Source organism: Salpingoeca rosetta, assembly GCF_000188695.1.
Source record: "Salpingoeca rosetta unplaced genomic scaffold supercont1.5, whole genome shotgun sequence".
Classification (NCBI taxonomy): Eukaryota; class Choanoflagellata; order Craspedida; family Salpingoecidae; genus Salpingoeca; species Salpingoeca rosetta.
The window spans coordinates 2,095,403-2,110,402 of NW_004754929.1; the positions used below are offsets into that span (position 1 = coordinate 2,095,403).

Here is a 15,000-nt window from a genome sequence, read left to right on the forward strand (position 1 = left end):
AGTGGCAGTGAAGAACACGAAGAAGAGTACGAGTTGGACATCGTACCGGGCAGTGGTGGTCGAGGACCTTCACGCAGCGGCCACTGATAGAAGCACCGTGGGTCATCGAACGCATGGGTGAGTGATCCGTTGCAGACGTGGCAAATGTCAAACTGGCAGCAGCGTGCAAGTCGAGCCACATGCACATGTGCGTGCATGGTTGGAGACGCACCATTGTCGGCAGTGGTGCGATCGCGGTGCCTTGTAACCCTCGCAGATGTGGCAGTATGTCAGCCGTTCGATATTGGCCTCATCTTTCGGTCTCTGCAGTGCGCGACGCACGATGTGCAGGGGAGGGACAAGGAAGCGTTGAGTGAGGTGGGTGTATGGTGAGGTGCAGTGGGCGCGGTGGTTGGATTGGTGAGGTGTAGACACGTCGACACGTTGGCATGCAGCACACAGGCGGGGGGGGGGGAGGACACACAGACACAGACACAGACACACACACGCACAGACACACAGACACACAGACACAGACACAGACACAGACACAGACACAGACACACACACACGCACAGACACACACACGCACAGACACACAGACACACAGACACAGACACACACACACGCACAGACACACACACGCACAGACACACAGACACACAGACACACACGCACACACACACAATACCCATTTCAGTGGCACAAAGCCTGGCCCGACGTAGATGGACTTGAAGAAGCTGTACAGCACGACGACCACCGTGGTCACCCACGTCACAAACAAGGCATCGCTCCAGAGCGTGGCCTTGCCAACTTGGTGGCAGTACGTCGTGGCATAGGCAATCAGCACGATCAGCCCCAACGCCACAAGCGGGCCCCAGCCAAACACGCTCTGCGTCGCCATCCAGCCGTTGTCGTTATCTTCGACTTCTTGTTGGTGGTGTATTGGCAACTTCGAAGGATGGGTGGTGATTGGCTTTGTTCTTGAAGAGTTTGTTTGCTCACACCATGCCACACCACACACATGCCACGCACACATGTCATGCACATCATCACAGTGGATCTTGGCTACAGCGCAGTCACGTCTGGCCTCTGCTCCTCGTTCGGGTTGCTCGCCGTTGGCGGCGGCGGCGTTCCCCGACGCTGTGAGTGAGTGAGTGAGTGAGTGAGTGAGTGAGTGAGTGAGTGAGTGAGTGAGTGAGTGAGTGAGTGAGTGAGTGAGTGAGTGAGTGAGTGAGTGAGTGAGTGAGTGAGTGAGTGAGTGAGTGAGTGAGTGAGTGAGTGAGTGAGTGAGTGGGTGAGTGAGTGAGTGAGTGAGTGAGTGAGTGAGTGAGTGAGTGAGTGAGTGAGTGAATGAATGAGTGAGTGAGTGAGTGAGTGAGTGAGTGAGTGAGTGAGTGAGTGAGTGAGTGAGTGAGTGAGTGAGTGAGTGAGTGTGTGTGTGTGTATGTGTGCGAGTGAATGAGTGAGTGAGTGAGTGTGTATGTGTTTATGAGTGAGTACTCAAGCCACGGCCAGCGATGCAATGCACGGTATTGAGCCAGGTACCACTCCACCCAACACCAAAACAACGGTACCTGCAGCTCTTGCATGTAGTCGACGAGGAGCTGGGCGCGCGTGGTTGGGTCGTTCTCCAGCAGGTGATACCGCTTGTCGTGCTGGCAGGGCAAGGCAGTGGCGCAGTGATGTATGCGGTCAGCGCACACGCTTGAAACAACCCCTACCCAGCCATGCAAACAAAGGTGCAGGCAGATGTACAGACAGGCACAAGTAGCGGTACCTCGAGGTAGTCTTGGATCTCCTTCATGTGGGGGCTGTCCACCATGTGCTCCTTTACCTTCTCCCAGGACTTGTGCGTGATGCACCTGTACATTATTCACATCAGCCGCAAGCAGACAAGGCGAAGCACGCCGTGAGCACGCACGCGTGTGCATTCACCGTGACGGACACCGTTGTCTCGCAGTTGAAGGCGTATTACTGTCCGCAGCAACACGCCCGCAACATCACCCACGGCACTCATGGCGAGCGGGTAGCTGTCACAACAGGGGTCACCGTGCAGAAGCTCACTTTGTTTCCCTGAGAAGGGCCTTGAAGTCCTCAACGAGCCGCTCCTTCCGCTCGATGACGTACCTGTTGAATTCGGTCTCAAGCTCCCTGCTCAAGTTGAGAAGAAGGGGAAGGTTAGAGTTGAGGGTCAGAGTGAAGGGGAGACGCGCGCGAGTCATACACACACACACACACAGACACAGAGGCACAGCGACGCAGACACAAAGACACAGGCACAGACAGAGGCACAGAGACATAGACACAGAGGCACACACATACACACACACACACACAGACATACAGGCACACACGGCAACGCACTCGTGCGAGGAGGAGAAGTTGGTGACGCGCGGATCGCCCTCGATGATGGGGGGCACGTCTTCAAACGTGATGTCGTCTCCATACTTCTCAAGCACCGTGTCCAGCGCAGCAGCATACCCGGCCCGCGCACGTGCACGCAGCGCAGCCTGGTGCTCGTGGAACAGCTGCTGCTTGTCGGCGTCTGAGAGGTGTACCATTGACCACAGTGGGTCGCCCTCCATCGCCGGTACAGCATCCTCCCACGACACCTGACGCAAGCAAGCAATGCCGGAACAAGGCAGAAAGGGTGCGGTGGGGGTGAGGTGGACACGAGCGCGGCGAGCTCGCATGTTGAATGCAGAAAAAGGTGTGTGTGTGTGTATGGGCAGGTCTGCATGTTTGGGGTTGTGATGTGTTCGGTACCTGATGTGAGCGGATCTTGTTCGCCAGGAGCGTGTTGAACGTATCACGTCCTTCACCACTGTGGGCAACACGGCAACACGCACAAGCCAGTCAAGCAAGTGTGAGTGCGTTGGAACGAAGGAGCCACAACGACAGAAAGAGAGGACCACAGGCAGCAGCAAGAACAACAAGAACAACAAGAACAACAACAACGACGACGACGACAACAACGACGACGACGACAACAACAACAACAACAACAACAACAACAACAACAACAACAACAACAACAACAACAACAACAACAACAACAACAACAACAACAGCAACAACAACAAACAAACAACGAGGTAGCCACTTCACTGACCGCTGCAAGTTGCGGGATGCGCGCTGCATGTCGCGCTCAAGCCGGCGCCGTTCCTCTGCAACAGCCGCCTCGCGTTGCCTGCAGGCAAGAACGAAAGAAAAACGAAATGGTGAGATCTGACAGTGGGGGCAGGCTCCGAAGAAAAGAGGTTGAACTCGAGCGACAGCAAAGGGGTTGTCTAGCTGATGGCAGTCGTACTGAATTGCGGAAACTCCGCCGCTGCCGAGCTTGTCCTGATACTCCCTGCACACACACACACACACACACACACACACACACACACACACACACGCACACACACACACACACACACACACGCACACACACACATGTATGCATGAGCATGGCAAGTGCAATGACACGGAGCTTGGCAGACAAGTAAGTAGAATGGGCACATATGCAGCATTGTGGCAAAGGGATGCGCACCAGAACCATGCCTCCAAGTCTGCCTCGTCAATGTCTTTGCAACGCTCGTCTTCACGGATTCGCCGCTGAGCACGCCAAAGGAATGGCGGCAGTGCAGGTGACAGGCAATGAGTGAGACCAGTGTCAAAATGGAAGCATGGAAAAGGAGACAGGCTGTCACCAAACCCACCCACACACCCATCATCATCATCATCATCATCTCACAGAGTTGCATACCCTGAGGGCGCGGAACGAATCGCGGCGGGTGACGCGAAGATCCTCGTATGCAGCAAAGGCCGCCTTCCTGCAGGAGCGTGCCAGTAATGGATGGTGTGATGAACAGTGAGGACACGGTGTCACATACAATCGTTGGTGGCAGTGTTGTTGGCATTCCCGCATCAGACAGCGGCAAGCCACAGCTGCAGTGTAGCCACACGTACTTGTTGGTTTCGCGCTGTTTTGCCTTTGTTCGGTCCTTCTCATGCAATTCCTCCACGTATTCCCGAAACGCAGCCTCCCGTTCCTTCTCCTTGCCAATTGCCTGCAGGCACGAGTGCGTGCATGTGCGTGCGTGTGCGTGTGCATATGAGTCACACATGAGCATGTGGGTACAAATCATGGTTGATACGATGGCGGCCTCGAATGATCACAGGCAATGTGCACACGTGACGATGCGGAGAGCACAGCCACTGTCTTACTGTACCTTGAAGCGTGAATCTTCTTGCCACCTGGTCTTGAACTGGGAGGAGGCGATAGCAGTTACAGACAGACAGACAGACACACAGATGCAGACACAGACAGACAGACACAGACACAGACACAAAAATACATGTGTGAGGTGTGTTGTATGTGACACCAGGCAAGACACACGAAAATAAGAACGAGCAACCAAACGCAAGCTCTATCAACGTACCGAGATCCACGTTGTCTTCTCGTCCACGTTTGCTTCCTCCATCAGCTCTCGGAACGCTTTCTTCGTCTGCGCATGCATGCAGGCAAGAAACACAGCAAAGCCACGTGAGAATGCACCAAGCAGCGTAACGCAAGCCAACGCGACGCAACCCAAGGGTGGAGTTGATGGCTGTGGACTTCTCATTGCTCTGTGTGCGTGTGTGCGTGCGTGTGTGTGTGTGTGTGCGTGTGGCAGCGCCAGTTACCTCTGCTGCTTTCGACATGACGGCTGACTTCTCCTCCTCCAACTTGCTGCTTTGATACCTGCGAGCGCACGCGCAGTAGAGCAAGATGAGGGGCTGGTGTCAGGCCATGCTGTGATGTCGCTGCCAACATGTGTCAAGAACAAGAACGGGCAAAAGTACAAGAACGAGAGCAAGAACAGCCGCATCCCACGGCACTGACACGTGTGTGCACTGCACTGACTTGTTGAAGGCGGACTTTGCCTGCTTCTCTGTGAGCGCCTTGAAGGATGGCTCATCCTCAACCTCCATGCGGATTGTGTCCCACAGCGCAAACGCAGACACGTTTCGCGCCGCCAGCACCTTCTTGAACTGCACACAGCCGCCATGAAACGAAGAAGCGAAACGCAAAACGGAAAGGAGGGTTAGTTACATTACAGACACACGCACGCACACACACACACACACACACACACACACACACACACACACACACACACACACACACACACCACTTGCTCAGTGACATGCGACAGCCTCGCTCTTCCGCCAACAGCACCTCATTCTGTTTGTCAGCAAGGGAAGGGCCCTTTGGCTTCGCAGGCTGCTGCTGCTGGTGGTGGTGGTGGTGGTAGTGAAGGTGGGGTGGTGGCCGGAACGCGTGCGGGTGCGGCGGGTACGGTGGGCGGTGATGTGGAGGAGGCGGACGGTGATGGTGGTGGTGGTGATGATGGTGCGGTGGTGGTGGTGGTCGTGCGTGTGGCGGTGCACCTGGTCGCCATCCTGGCTGATACGGCGGCGGGGCGCCATGCGGTGGTGGTGGTGGTGCTGGTGGCATTGGGGGCCGGGGTGGCAGGTTTGGCTGCTGCTGCATGTGCTGCTGCATTTGCTGCTGCATTTGCTGCTGCTGTTGGAGGTGTGGTGGTGGAGGCATGGGTGGGCGTGGTGGCATGTGCTGCATCATGTGCGGTGGTGGTGGTGGCGGGGGTGCCTGTTGTGGTGTTGCGAGCTGGTGCGGTTGTTGAGTGCTCGGCCCAGTGGGCAGGAGCGCTGGGTTTGGCAGCAGTCCCGTGTGCCCATCGTCCTGCTTTGCTTTCTTTGCTGCAGGCTCCTCTGCAACAGCAACCTTTGGAAGGGGGGGGGGGGGTGAGCGCATGTGTTTCGTGGGAGGGAGGGTAATATTCGTGAGTGCGCGCGCGCGCGGGGAAAGTGGGCGTCGTACGTACACGTGCGTGTGAGCCAAGATAAGAGGCGGCGACAAGCACCAGCCCCTGATACTCCATCCCTCCACCCCTGGATTCAAACTCAAACAGGACACCCTGTATACCTCCTCGAGCTGTGGAATGGCCTCTGCCTTCAGCTCATCTGGAAGTGTGTACGCAGACTTCTTCGTCGCCTGTACGCGGTCAAGTGCATTGTCAGTGGAGCGGCAGAGCAGCGAAGCGTGTGATTGCCGCAGACAATGACAGGGAAACACTGTGCGGTGTTCAGTGATTCATATGTGTTTACATCAGTGACCGACCTTGTTGAAGTAGAACAGGGAGTTATCGCTGGCGCGAACGACGAACCACTTTGTCTTGCCAATGCGCTTGCTGCCACGTGTGTGCATGTGTGTGTATGTTTGTTTGTGCGTTAGCGGCAGCGAGGACCCAGCATTGCAAGCAAGCACCTGTGTAGCGTGACAGCAGCAGACATGTAGAGACAAGACGTTCACGGAGAAAGCGGGGAGGGGGAGGGATGGGCGCTGGGACATGGCATGCGCAGTGGGTGCAACAACCAACTCACCGAGCAACCGCTTTCTGGGGGGGGGACGAACAGCATGCATGGCGGTGACGTGCGCGCGTGTGTGAGTGTATGTGTGTGTGTGTGAGTGTGTGAGTGAGTGTGAGTGAGTGAGTGAGTGTGTGAGAGAGCGAGAGAGTGTGTGTATGAGAGAGAGAGAGAGAGAGAGAGAGAGAGAGAGAGAGAGAGAGAGAGAGTGTGTGTGTGTGTGTGTGTGTGTGTGTGAGTGAGTGAGTGAGTGAGTGAATGAGTGAGTGAGAGAGGGTTGAGTGTGTGTGTGTGTGTGTGCATGTGGGTGCGTTGACGGCAGGAATGTCCCAGATGGGACAAGTACAGCAGCAAGAGGAAGTACAACAGGGCCAAGCGCAACAGTGCATCCAACGCATGTGCTGCGTGCGTGTGAAGCGAACTGACCTTGGATGCAGCAGCAGCAGGAGCTGGAGCGGTAGGCGTTGCTATGGGGGCTTGATGCGGCTGGGCTGTTGGGCGCGTGTACGAGCTTTCGCGTGTCTTGGTGTTGAAGTAGTACACCTGTCCATCCGGCGTCACTTGCTGCTTCCACCCTGGTGGAAGGGGCGCCTCTCCTCCTGCTGCTCGCAGTGGGTGTTGGAAGGGGAGGTGCAGCATGACAAGGTGAGTGCACATGGTCCAGGCAGGGAGAGAGAGAGGAAGGGAGCCAGCGAAGTCGATACACACACACACACACACACACACAACCACTGAACAACACCTTCCATCTTTGCCAGTTGCGCCGCTTCTGTTTTTGCTGCTGCCATTCGTTCATTCGTTTGTTCGTTGTTGTTTGTTGTTTGAACTGCGACTGCAAACAACACAGAGGACGATGCGGACGTCGCTTGCGAGGTGGTGGGGCTTGCGGTTGGTGCAGCAGGCTGTGCCGCCAAAGCCTTCACACATGGGCATGTCTGGCGACCACGGGCAAGGGAACGATGAGCGACTCAACTTGGTCAAGTACCACTTGAGAAGAGAGCTGCCCGTCATTCACCAAGCAACACCGACAGACACGCTGGCGCTGTGCCACCCAAATGTCATCTTCAGAGACAACATCCACGGCATCACCCTGCAAGGGAAGCGAACGCTACAGGTCTGTACAGGGTGCGTGCGTGCGTGCGTGTGTGTGTGTGTGTGTGTGTGTGTGTGTGTGTGTGTGTGTGTGTGTGTGTGTGTGTGTGTGTGTGTGTGTGTGTGTGGTGGTGTGTGTGTGTGTGTGTGTGTGTGTGTGTGTGTGTGTGTGTGTGTGTGTGTGTGTGTGTGTGTGTGGTTGCAACCTTGTGTGTGAGAACCGGTCAGCTGACGGACTGGCGGGCCGAGGAGCGAAGTGCGTGCTTGCGTGTTGTCGCGCGAGTAGCTCACGACCATGCCTCGTGTTTTGTGACTGGCTGACGCCTTTGCAGCTGTCCCTGATGGCGTTCCGACAATCGCTGCCACTGCTGGTGAGCCAGCCAAGCTGCCAGGTGCTGTGGCTGGACCGGCGCGCCTCGCAGCAGCTGCATGCGCGCTGGCGCATCGTTGGCTTCTCCCGCACCTCTCTCACTGGACAGGTTGGTGTGCATGCGTGCATTACGACTGGGTGGTCTGCAGTGACCCAAAGAAGTGCCAGTGTTGATTCAACGTCTTGTACCTGGGCTGAGACGATGTCATGTTACTCCGAGCAGAGAAGTCGCTGCTTCTCCTATCGTGTGCCACCACGCGTCCGATGCTTCCCCACATCCCACACCCACACCCACGCGCGCACACACGCACGTACACACTTCGTTTGAGGTTGTGTATTGGTCCCTAACTGATCCACGCAAGCAGCAAGCCTCTCGTATCCCAGACCACTGACTGAAAAACACATGCAACCAGGCAGCAGCAACAAGACTTAACTCACACCAACTCACATCCCACACACCACACACCGTCTTGCTCATCCGTCATCTCCCCATCTCCTTCATCTATTGCACGGTCGGCACTCGTCGTAACCGTCTGCGGCAGATCTGGCTGGACGCCTACACGGTGTTCCACGTGAAGAACACGGGCCTCATTGAGAAGATTGAGCTTGATAACGTCATGCCCCGCAAGTCTGAGGATAAGGAGCGGGCACGCCACTGGCCCTTTGCTTACAGCTCGTCCGCATGACGCCCGCGCTCAGGCTGCTCTTGCTGTTGCGTTCGCTCTGCTTGCTCTTGCCTGTCATTATTTGCTGTGCCATATTTGCCCTTGCTATCCGCATCCTCCCCACCCGTGCCACCTGCGCCCCCAGCGCCCGCGAGCGTGTGGCCGCGTCGCGTCGTCGTCATCATTGACAGCGGCGTTGTGCCGTCACCAAATGCCAGTGCCCCGTTGGGCTGCAGCGCAAACAGCACATCCTCCTCGCGCTCGTACACCCTGTGCATCGTGGTGCACTCGGAAGTGAGCGAGCGTGTGCACATCGCATGCATTGGATTGCATGCGTGGCACCACATTGCACCCCCGTTGATACTTGCACACATACGCCTGCTGCATCCCCCCCTCTCTCTCCGTCCTGCACCATAAACTGGGTCTCCCTACCACCACGGCACCTTGGTGTTGTCGGCGTGTTGGCGAGCGGTGTCCATATCTGCCACGACCGCAGAAGCGTGTCCAACTCCACAAACTTGGTCCTGGGTTTGTGCATGTGAATGAGTGAGCGAGCGAGTGAGCGTTCGTGCGTGTGTGCATGCGAGTGAGTGAGTGTGCGTGCGTGTGTGCATGCGAGTGAGTGAGTGTGCGTGCGTGACTGCTGACCTGTCCCCGACAACGAGGGCGTGCATGAGTTCCGTGTACGGCGACAGCGATCCGACGTCCTCGCCTGAACCGGCAGCAATATCCACGCGCAATGATAGAGAGAGAGTGTGTGTGCGGGGATGGGGGATGGCGTGGGTGAGGAACACACGAGGAAGAGCACGCGGAAATGCAGAAATGCAGGCACACACACACAGACAGACAGACACAGACACAGACACAGAGGCACACACACACACACACACAGGTACACACACACACACACCACACAGGCACACACACACACAGACACACAGGCACACACACGGGCAACTAACGACCCTACATAGGCTTCACAGAGTAGATCGTGCGTGTGTGCATGCGAGTGAGTGAGTGTGCGTGCGTGACTGCTGACCTGTCCCCGACAACGAGGGCGTGCATGAGTTCCGTGTACGGCGACAGCGATCCGACGTCCTCGCCTGAACCGGCAGCAATATCCACGCGCAATGATAGAGAGAGAGTGTGTGTGCGGGGATGGGGGATGGCGTGGGTGAGGAACACACGAGGAAGAGCACGCGGAAATGCAGAAATGCAGGCACACACACACAGACAGACAGACACAGACACAGACACAGAGGCACACACACACACACACACAGGTACACACACACACACACCCACACAGGCACACACACACACAGACACACAGGCACACACACACACACACACACACACACGCACACACACACACACCACCACACACACACACACACACAGAGTCAAAGGCAGCCGACCTGGGCAGAGGGCAATGTGTGCGGTTGTGTTGTGCTCAACGGACCATCCATCCGGGACCACCAGTTCAGGAAAGTTGCCCCAGAACGTGATGCATGGCGGCTTGTTGTGGCCCTGGATGTGATACTCAATCTGGTGCACGCCACACCCCTCTGTCGTGCACACCATGCTGGTGTCTTGCTTGAACCGCACACGCGCAAATGCAACGCGTTCACTCAACCGCTTCCCAGCAACCATCACAAACGGCGTGCCCTAGTGTATGGCATGTGCGTGGTGCGTGTGCGTGTGTGCGTGTGCATGACGTGTGTGTATGACAGGTGAGCATGGCATTCAAATATCGCCTGATCTGAGGCAGCCCCACATTTACACCCCCCCCTTTCAAATGGCTACCATCACCACAATCGCACCTCCCATCGCGGCGTGTCGATGAAAAGTGTGACGCCAGCGAACGTTGGCGTCTTTGTGTCAACCTCCTCCCCTGCAATGACGCAACCACCCACCCACGTGATGCAAGCGTGCAAGTGGTCAGCTTTAGAGACGTGTGTGTGTGTGTGTTGTGTGTGTGTGTTGTGTGTGGTTGCCACCATTTCAACAGCAATAAGAACAACAACAACAACAGCTCCCAGACCGTGGTCGTGTGCGACGTGTGTACGGTACCCCGCGTATTGGCCGAGCACGGCGCGCGACGGAGCAGCCGGCAGCATCTGCATTGCCGATGAAGAACAAAAAGGGGATGATTGTGGAATGCGTGAGTACATGTGTGTGTGTGTGTGTGTTTGTGAATATTGAATGGGGCCAAAAGTCCCTTACCTCCACATTCACCACCACCACGACCACCACGACTTCCTTCGTACCGCGGAGAGGATGGGCATCTTGGATGAGAATGAGACGGGGACACCAGGATCCATGGCGAGCAGCAGCAGCACCTCTGTCAGGTGGTTCTGCATCACGTCGCGAACAATCCCGTACGCGTCAAAGAACCGCGTGCGTCCGCTGTGCACAGGGCGCAACACGCAGCGTAAGATCGATGCGTTCGGGAAGAAGGGGGAGGGGGTCATGGCCGGTACACGTGACACGAGCAGGGATGGGGACACAGGCAGGCAGGCAGTCAGACAGATAGGGAGATTGGCAAACAGACAAACAGACAAACAAGACAGACAAACAGGACAAACAAGCAAACAAGCAAACAGACAGACAGACAGACAGACAGACAGACAGACAGACACACACACACACACACACACACACACACACACACACACACACACACGGACAGACAGACAAGCAAACAAGACAGACAAATAGGCAGACAAACAAGACACACATATAGGCAGACAAACAAGACACACATATACCTGCAGTCCTCTGTTTCCTTCATGACAATCTCGACTCGCTCCACGTGCTTGCGCCGCAGATATGTGCTGACAAAGCGGCGATTTGCGCGGGCGAATTCAGCAATCTGCAGCACGCCGCGCTTGCCAAGATAGTGGTCGACAAGCATCGTCTCCGCCGGCTTGAGGGATGTGCGGAGGGCGGCTTGCAGTTCCCGCGCTGAGTGGAAGTCGCGCCCAAACGGTTTTTCGAGCGCTACGCGCAGTGGCGTGGCGTGGCCGGGCCTGGAGTGGCGGGGCGAAGGGGGGGGGGGGGTTGCACAACGACGACAGCATGATGAGCGGACGCGCGCGGGATGGCGCGTTGGTGCTGGTGTGCTGAGTGTGCGTGACAAGCTTGCACACATGGAGTCGGTGTCAGTAAGCCAGCGAGAAAAGGAGAAACACAGACAGACGAGGGACAAAGTCACCGATAGAGGAAGACATAGAACGCATGGCGGTGTGCGGACCTGCAAGACTGGTCGATCCAGTGTGCGATGGTCGGATACGCGGACGGCGGCACAGATAAGTAGAACACGCGCGCAGCCTCGGTCTCGCCTGAAGCACACGTGTGCATGTCAATGATACACACAGGGCGTCAACAACACAAACGCGCGCGTTGCATGAGGGGCTTGGGAAGGAAACAGCGAACGCACAGCAGATTACAGGGACAGCAAAACTGCACGCTGTTTGTGCTTACCATGCTTGGCAATGGCGTCGTGCAAGGCCGCATAATCTGCACGAATCCAAGGGACCCAGTTAGCAACAGGACAGTAGCACATGAGAAGCAGCTGTGACTCATTCAATGACACACTCACTCACACAGTCACCCACGTTCACTGACACAATCATCCTCTTCTACTCACACACTCGCCCACCAACGCAACTATCCACCTCACAAGCAAGAATGAGAGCAGGGAGAAGCAGGTATTATCATGGGCACGCACGTTCTTCTGTCTTGAGCTGGATATATTGGACGTGCTCTGCAAACGCGTGGCGCAGCTGATCACACTCCGTAGTCAGCAATGTGTCACCGTGGCGGCCGCGGCATTTCACGGCCGCCAGCGCTTGCTGGATTGTGGGCCAGCTCTTGTCTTTGGTGTGCCGTGCACCGGCGTACACGCGCAGCTGCGGATCGTCCCTTCCCTGACCCAAGAACACATCAAACAGCGACTGGAACAGGTACTTTTTCGCCTTCAGGGTGGTGCGAGAGAGGTGCGACCCCGAGGTGCACGCAGGATGTCAGAATTGAAGTGTCACGCTTGTCACAGATGCACAGCAGTGCAGTAGTCCAGTTGCGCAGTGGCACAGGTGGCACACAGATCCACTCCGTATCAAGCACACACAAACACACACGCACATACACCATCACAACCAGCTTCATAACCACCATCATCATTATATCCGCTTCATCAAAATGCAGCGTGATCTGATATGTGACACACGCAATGATGAAAGTTCATGCCACTCACCAGGTTGCCGGTGGCGCCAACAAGCACGAACGAGACCGTGCCAGGGTCCTGCTGCTGCTTCGAGGCCGCTGCAGCATCGCTGAAAGTGACCGTCGGTGTTGTCCCCAACAGCAACAGCACCAGCACCAACAACGGCAGCAGCGCTGTCGTTCGTCTTGCGCCAACAATACGTGTTGCGCCGCACCAGTCCATCGTTCCGCTCATCTCACTTCCACTCAAATCAGCAACAACGTCCACCACAGGCACTGCAGAAAATTATGAACATCGTCTGCATTTTTCAGCAACCACAGCTTCAAGCAAGCAAGCAAGCAAGTCAAGCAGGACAACTGGCTGACTGACTGTGTGCTGGTGGTGTGGCTGTGTTTGTGTTTGTGTGTTTGTGTGTTTGTGTGTTTGTGTGTTTGCGTGTGTGTTTGTGTGTGTGTGTCAGCGGAGGAAGAAGCTGGGCGAGTGGCAGTGCTGTGCTGTGCTTGTAGTGGCAGCACAACAAGGGAAGGGCGAAGCTGTGCCTCTTGAAGTCCAGCTGGGTTCACTTTTGCGTGAACTCGCTTTCACGGTAGCATGGCATCCACGCTGTCGTACATCATCCGGTGAGGTTCTTGGTCAACTTGACGTGTGATGATGCTTTGCAGTGAAGTGAACAGCTCAACGAGCGACAACAGTGCGAGCAACACCGTCAGCGAAGCGAGCAACACCGCCAGCTGACAGAGCAGCACAACAAGCCAAGCCAGCAGTGTTTTCTCATCCCAACAACGCTTCACGCTCACACACACACCACACCACACACACAAACACACACACCACACCACACACACAAACACACACAAACACATGCACACACACAAACACATGCACACACACACACAAACACACACAAACACACGCATTCTCTCTCTCTCTCTCTGTGCACTTCAGGGAAAGGGAAGAGGAGCCGGGCCATCGGTTTGGAGTGAATGCACTGGCCGTCAGCTCTGACGAGTCCGTGCTGTTCTCTGCTGGCCGGGATGGCGTGGTTCGGGAATGGACCATTGGCCCAAGTGGTGATGGGAAGGAAAAGGCAGGCGTACCAAAGCCAACATACCGCCGCTGCTACGACCAGCACGCCAACTGGGTCAACGACGTTGCCCTTTGTGAAGACCTGGGCTACGTCCTCACAGCTTCCTCTGACCACAACGTCAAGATCTGGGACAACAGGCGATGCTCCCTCGTCGCCACTCTGCAGAAGGTGCCCATGTGTGTGTGTGTGCGTGTGTGCGTGTGCGTGTGTGCGTGTGTGAGTGTGAATGAGTGAGTGTTTGTTGTGCTGAGACACATGTTGTTGCGTGCATCGTTCTCGGGAGGCTACTTGCCTGCGTTGAATGTGTTGTTCTCCATATGTTTGAGGCTGCAAACTCCACTCACCACACGATGCATTGCCACCATTCGTACATGTGCGTGCAATTGCAGCACAACGACTTTGTCAGGGCCATCTCCTATTCAAAACACGCCCACAAATTTGTGACGGGCGGCCTTGATCGCAGACTCGTGTATTGGGACATTGAACGCACAAAAGTCTCGTCAGACATTGACATGCGCAGCCACCCACAGGTAGGCGCGCGTGTGTGTGTCTGTGTGTGTGAATTCTCATGAGCCCAATGTGCGTGTGCGCGTTGCATGTTGTGGGCGTTGCATGTTGTAGGTGTTGGTAGTGTGAGCATATCACTCACGTCCTCACTGCGTTCGCGCATGCTTGTACACAGAGCATCTACGCGTGTGCTATCAACCCTGGTGGCACGGTGATCGCCACAGGATCCACTGATAAGGTGCCCATTCACATGCACGCACACCACAATTGCACATGTGCTTGACGACGTGAATGTCACTGCACTCGTGCATTTCCACAATACAATTCACACACAACACACAACACACACAACACACCACACACACACATACACACACACACACACACACATGCCGCCAGATGATACGGCTGTTTGATCCGCGCACGAAGACGCGTGTGGGCATGCTGAGTGGACACGGGGACATGGTGAAGGCGCTCGCCCTCAGCCCTGACGGCCGCACCATTGTGTCCGGCAGCTCAGGTGACAGGCGTGGAGGAGGAAGGGGGGGGGGAGGCACGCGGTGGAATATGGTGATGTCGTGACTGTGGTGGGTCTTGATGGTGTAATAGCGCATCGAGTGAACAGCCAGTTGCACGCACACACAGACAG

General features: G+C 56.0%; 5 protein-coding genes across 5 annotated transcripts in view; 2 read left to right on the plus strand and 3 right to left on the minus strand.

Annotated features, from left to right (window-relative positions):
• The window catches only part of PTSG_11889 (uncharacterized protein), a gene marked incomplete at both ends in the record, with an annotated part of 4,188 nt that extends 3,305 nt beyond the window's left edge, over nt 1-883 (minus strand). Inside the window, 3 exons of the mRNA XM_004996965.1 lie at nt 47-83; nt 212-303; nt 671-883. Coding sequence (XP_004997022.1) covers nt 47-83; nt 212-303; nt 671-883 — 342 coding nt within the window. The remainder of the gene's footprint in view (nt 1-46; nt 84-211; nt 304-670) is intronic.
• A 60-nt stretch (nt 884-943) lies between these two features.
• PTSG_02533 (uncharacterized protein) lies at nt 944-7,215 on the minus strand. The gene is made up of 21 exons (XM_004996966.1): nt 7,145-7,215; nt 6,829-7,004; nt 6,418-6,431; nt 6,155-6,224; nt 5,960-6,028; nt 5,192-5,758; nt 4,877-5,004; nt 4,657-4,714; nt 4,413-4,478; nt 4,203-4,238; nt 3,940-4,040; nt 3,737-3,803; nt 3,521-3,585; nt 3,293-3,337; nt 3,095-3,172; nt 2,749-2,806; nt 2,347-2,594; nt 2,047-2,133; nt 1,760-1,844; nt 1,557-1,637; nt 944-1,122 (listed from the first exon to the last, which is right to left on the minus strand). Exons 1-21 carry the CDS (start codon nt 7,188-7,190, stop codon nt 1,048-1,050), a joined length of 2,220 nt encoding a protein of 739 aa, XP_004997023.1. The 5' UTR covers nt 7,191-7,215; the 3' UTR covers nt 944-1,047.
• PTSG_02534 (uncharacterized protein) lies at nt 7,170-9,016 on the plus strand. Its single transcript, XM_004996967.1, has 3 exons — nt 7,170-7,516; nt 7,827-7,973; nt 8,407-9,016. The coding sequence occupies exons 1-3, from the start codon at nt 7,256-7,258 to the stop codon at nt 8,548-8,550; spliced, it is 552 nt and encodes a 183-aa protein (XP_004997024.1). The 5' UTR covers nt 7,170-7,255; the 3' UTR covers nt 8,551-9,016.
• Nucleotides 8,183-13,031, minus strand: PTSG_02535 (uncharacterized protein). Its single transcript, XM_004996968.1, has 12 exons — nt 12,788-13,031; nt 12,263-12,509; nt 12,016-12,051; nt 11,786-11,873; nt 11,301-11,561; nt 10,800-10,938; nt 10,574-10,649; nt 10,353-10,423; nt 9,948-10,197; nt 9,569-9,632; nt 8,973-9,053; nt 8,183-8,799 (listed from the first exon to the last, which is right to left on the minus strand). The coding sequence occupies exons 1-12, from the start codon at nt 12,989-12,991 to the stop codon at nt 8,532-8,534; spliced, it is 1,785 nt and encodes a 594-aa protein (XP_004997025.1). The 5' UTR covers nt 12,992-13,031; the 3' UTR covers nt 8,183-8,531.
• A 6-nt stretch (nt 13,032-13,037) lies between these two features.
• Nucleotides 13,038-15,000, plus strand: part of PTSG_02536 (uncharacterized protein) — a 5,427-nt gene continuing 3,464 nt past the window's right edge. The window contains exons 1-5 of the mRNA XM_004996969.1: nt 13,038-13,377; nt 13,703-14,012; nt 14,234-14,374; nt 14,527-14,589; nt 14,751-14,871. Of these exons, the coding sequence (XP_004997026.1) occupies nt 13,349-13,377; nt 13,703-14,012; nt 14,234-14,374; nt 14,527-14,589; nt 14,751-14,871 (664 nt within the window). The 5' untranslated portion in view covers nt 13,038-13,348. The remainder of the gene's footprint in view (nt 13,378-13,702; nt 14,013-14,233; nt 14,375-14,526; nt 14,590-14,750; nt 14,872-15,000) is intronic.

What these genes read in the sequence shown, in the direction of transcription:
- PTSG_02533 (XM_004996966.1), bottom strand. Translation starts at nt 7,190, where the DNA reads ATGGCAGCAGCAAAAACAGAAGCGGCGCAACTGGCAAAGATGGAAG. An exon ending in ATTCGTTCCGCGCCCTCAGG is followed by an intron (nt 3,586 to 3,736) that starts GTATGCAACTCT and finishes TGGCGTGCTCAG; the next exon opens with CGGCGAATCCGTGAAGACGA. An exon ending in GGCGGAGTTTCCGCAATTCA is followed by an intron (nt 3,173 to 3,292) that starts GTACGACTGCCA and finishes TCTTGCCTGCAG; the next exon opens with GCAACGCGAGGCGGCTGTTG.
- PTSG_02534 (XM_004996967.1), top strand. Translation starts at nt 7,256, where the DNA reads ATGCGGACGTCGCTTGCGAGGTGGTGGGGCTTGCGGTTGGTGCAGCAG. An exon ending in AAGGGAAGCGAACGCTACAG is followed by an intron (nt 7,517 to 7,826) that starts GTCTGTACAGGG and finishes ACGCCTTTGCAG; the next exon opens with CTGTCCCTGATGGCGTTCCG. An exon ending in GCACCTCTCTCACTGGACAG is followed by an intron (nt 7,974 to 8,406) that starts GTTGGTGTGCAT and finishes CGTCTGCGGCAG; the next exon opens with ATCTGGCTGGACGCCTACAC.
- PTSG_02535 (XM_004996968.1), bottom strand. Translation starts at nt 12,991, where the DNA reads ATGAGCGGAACGATGGACTGGTGCGGCGCAACACGTATTGTTGGCGCA. An exon ending in TGGATCGACCAGTCTTGCAG is followed by an intron (nt 11,562 to 11,785) that starts GTCCGCACACCG and finishes CCGCCACTCCAG; the next exon opens with GCCCGGCCACGCCACGCCAC. An exon ending in ACACATTGCCCTCTGCCCAG is followed by an intron (nt 9,633 to 9,947) that starts GTCGGCTGCCTT and finishes CTGCCGGTTCAG; the next exon opens with GCGAGGACGTCGGATCGCTG.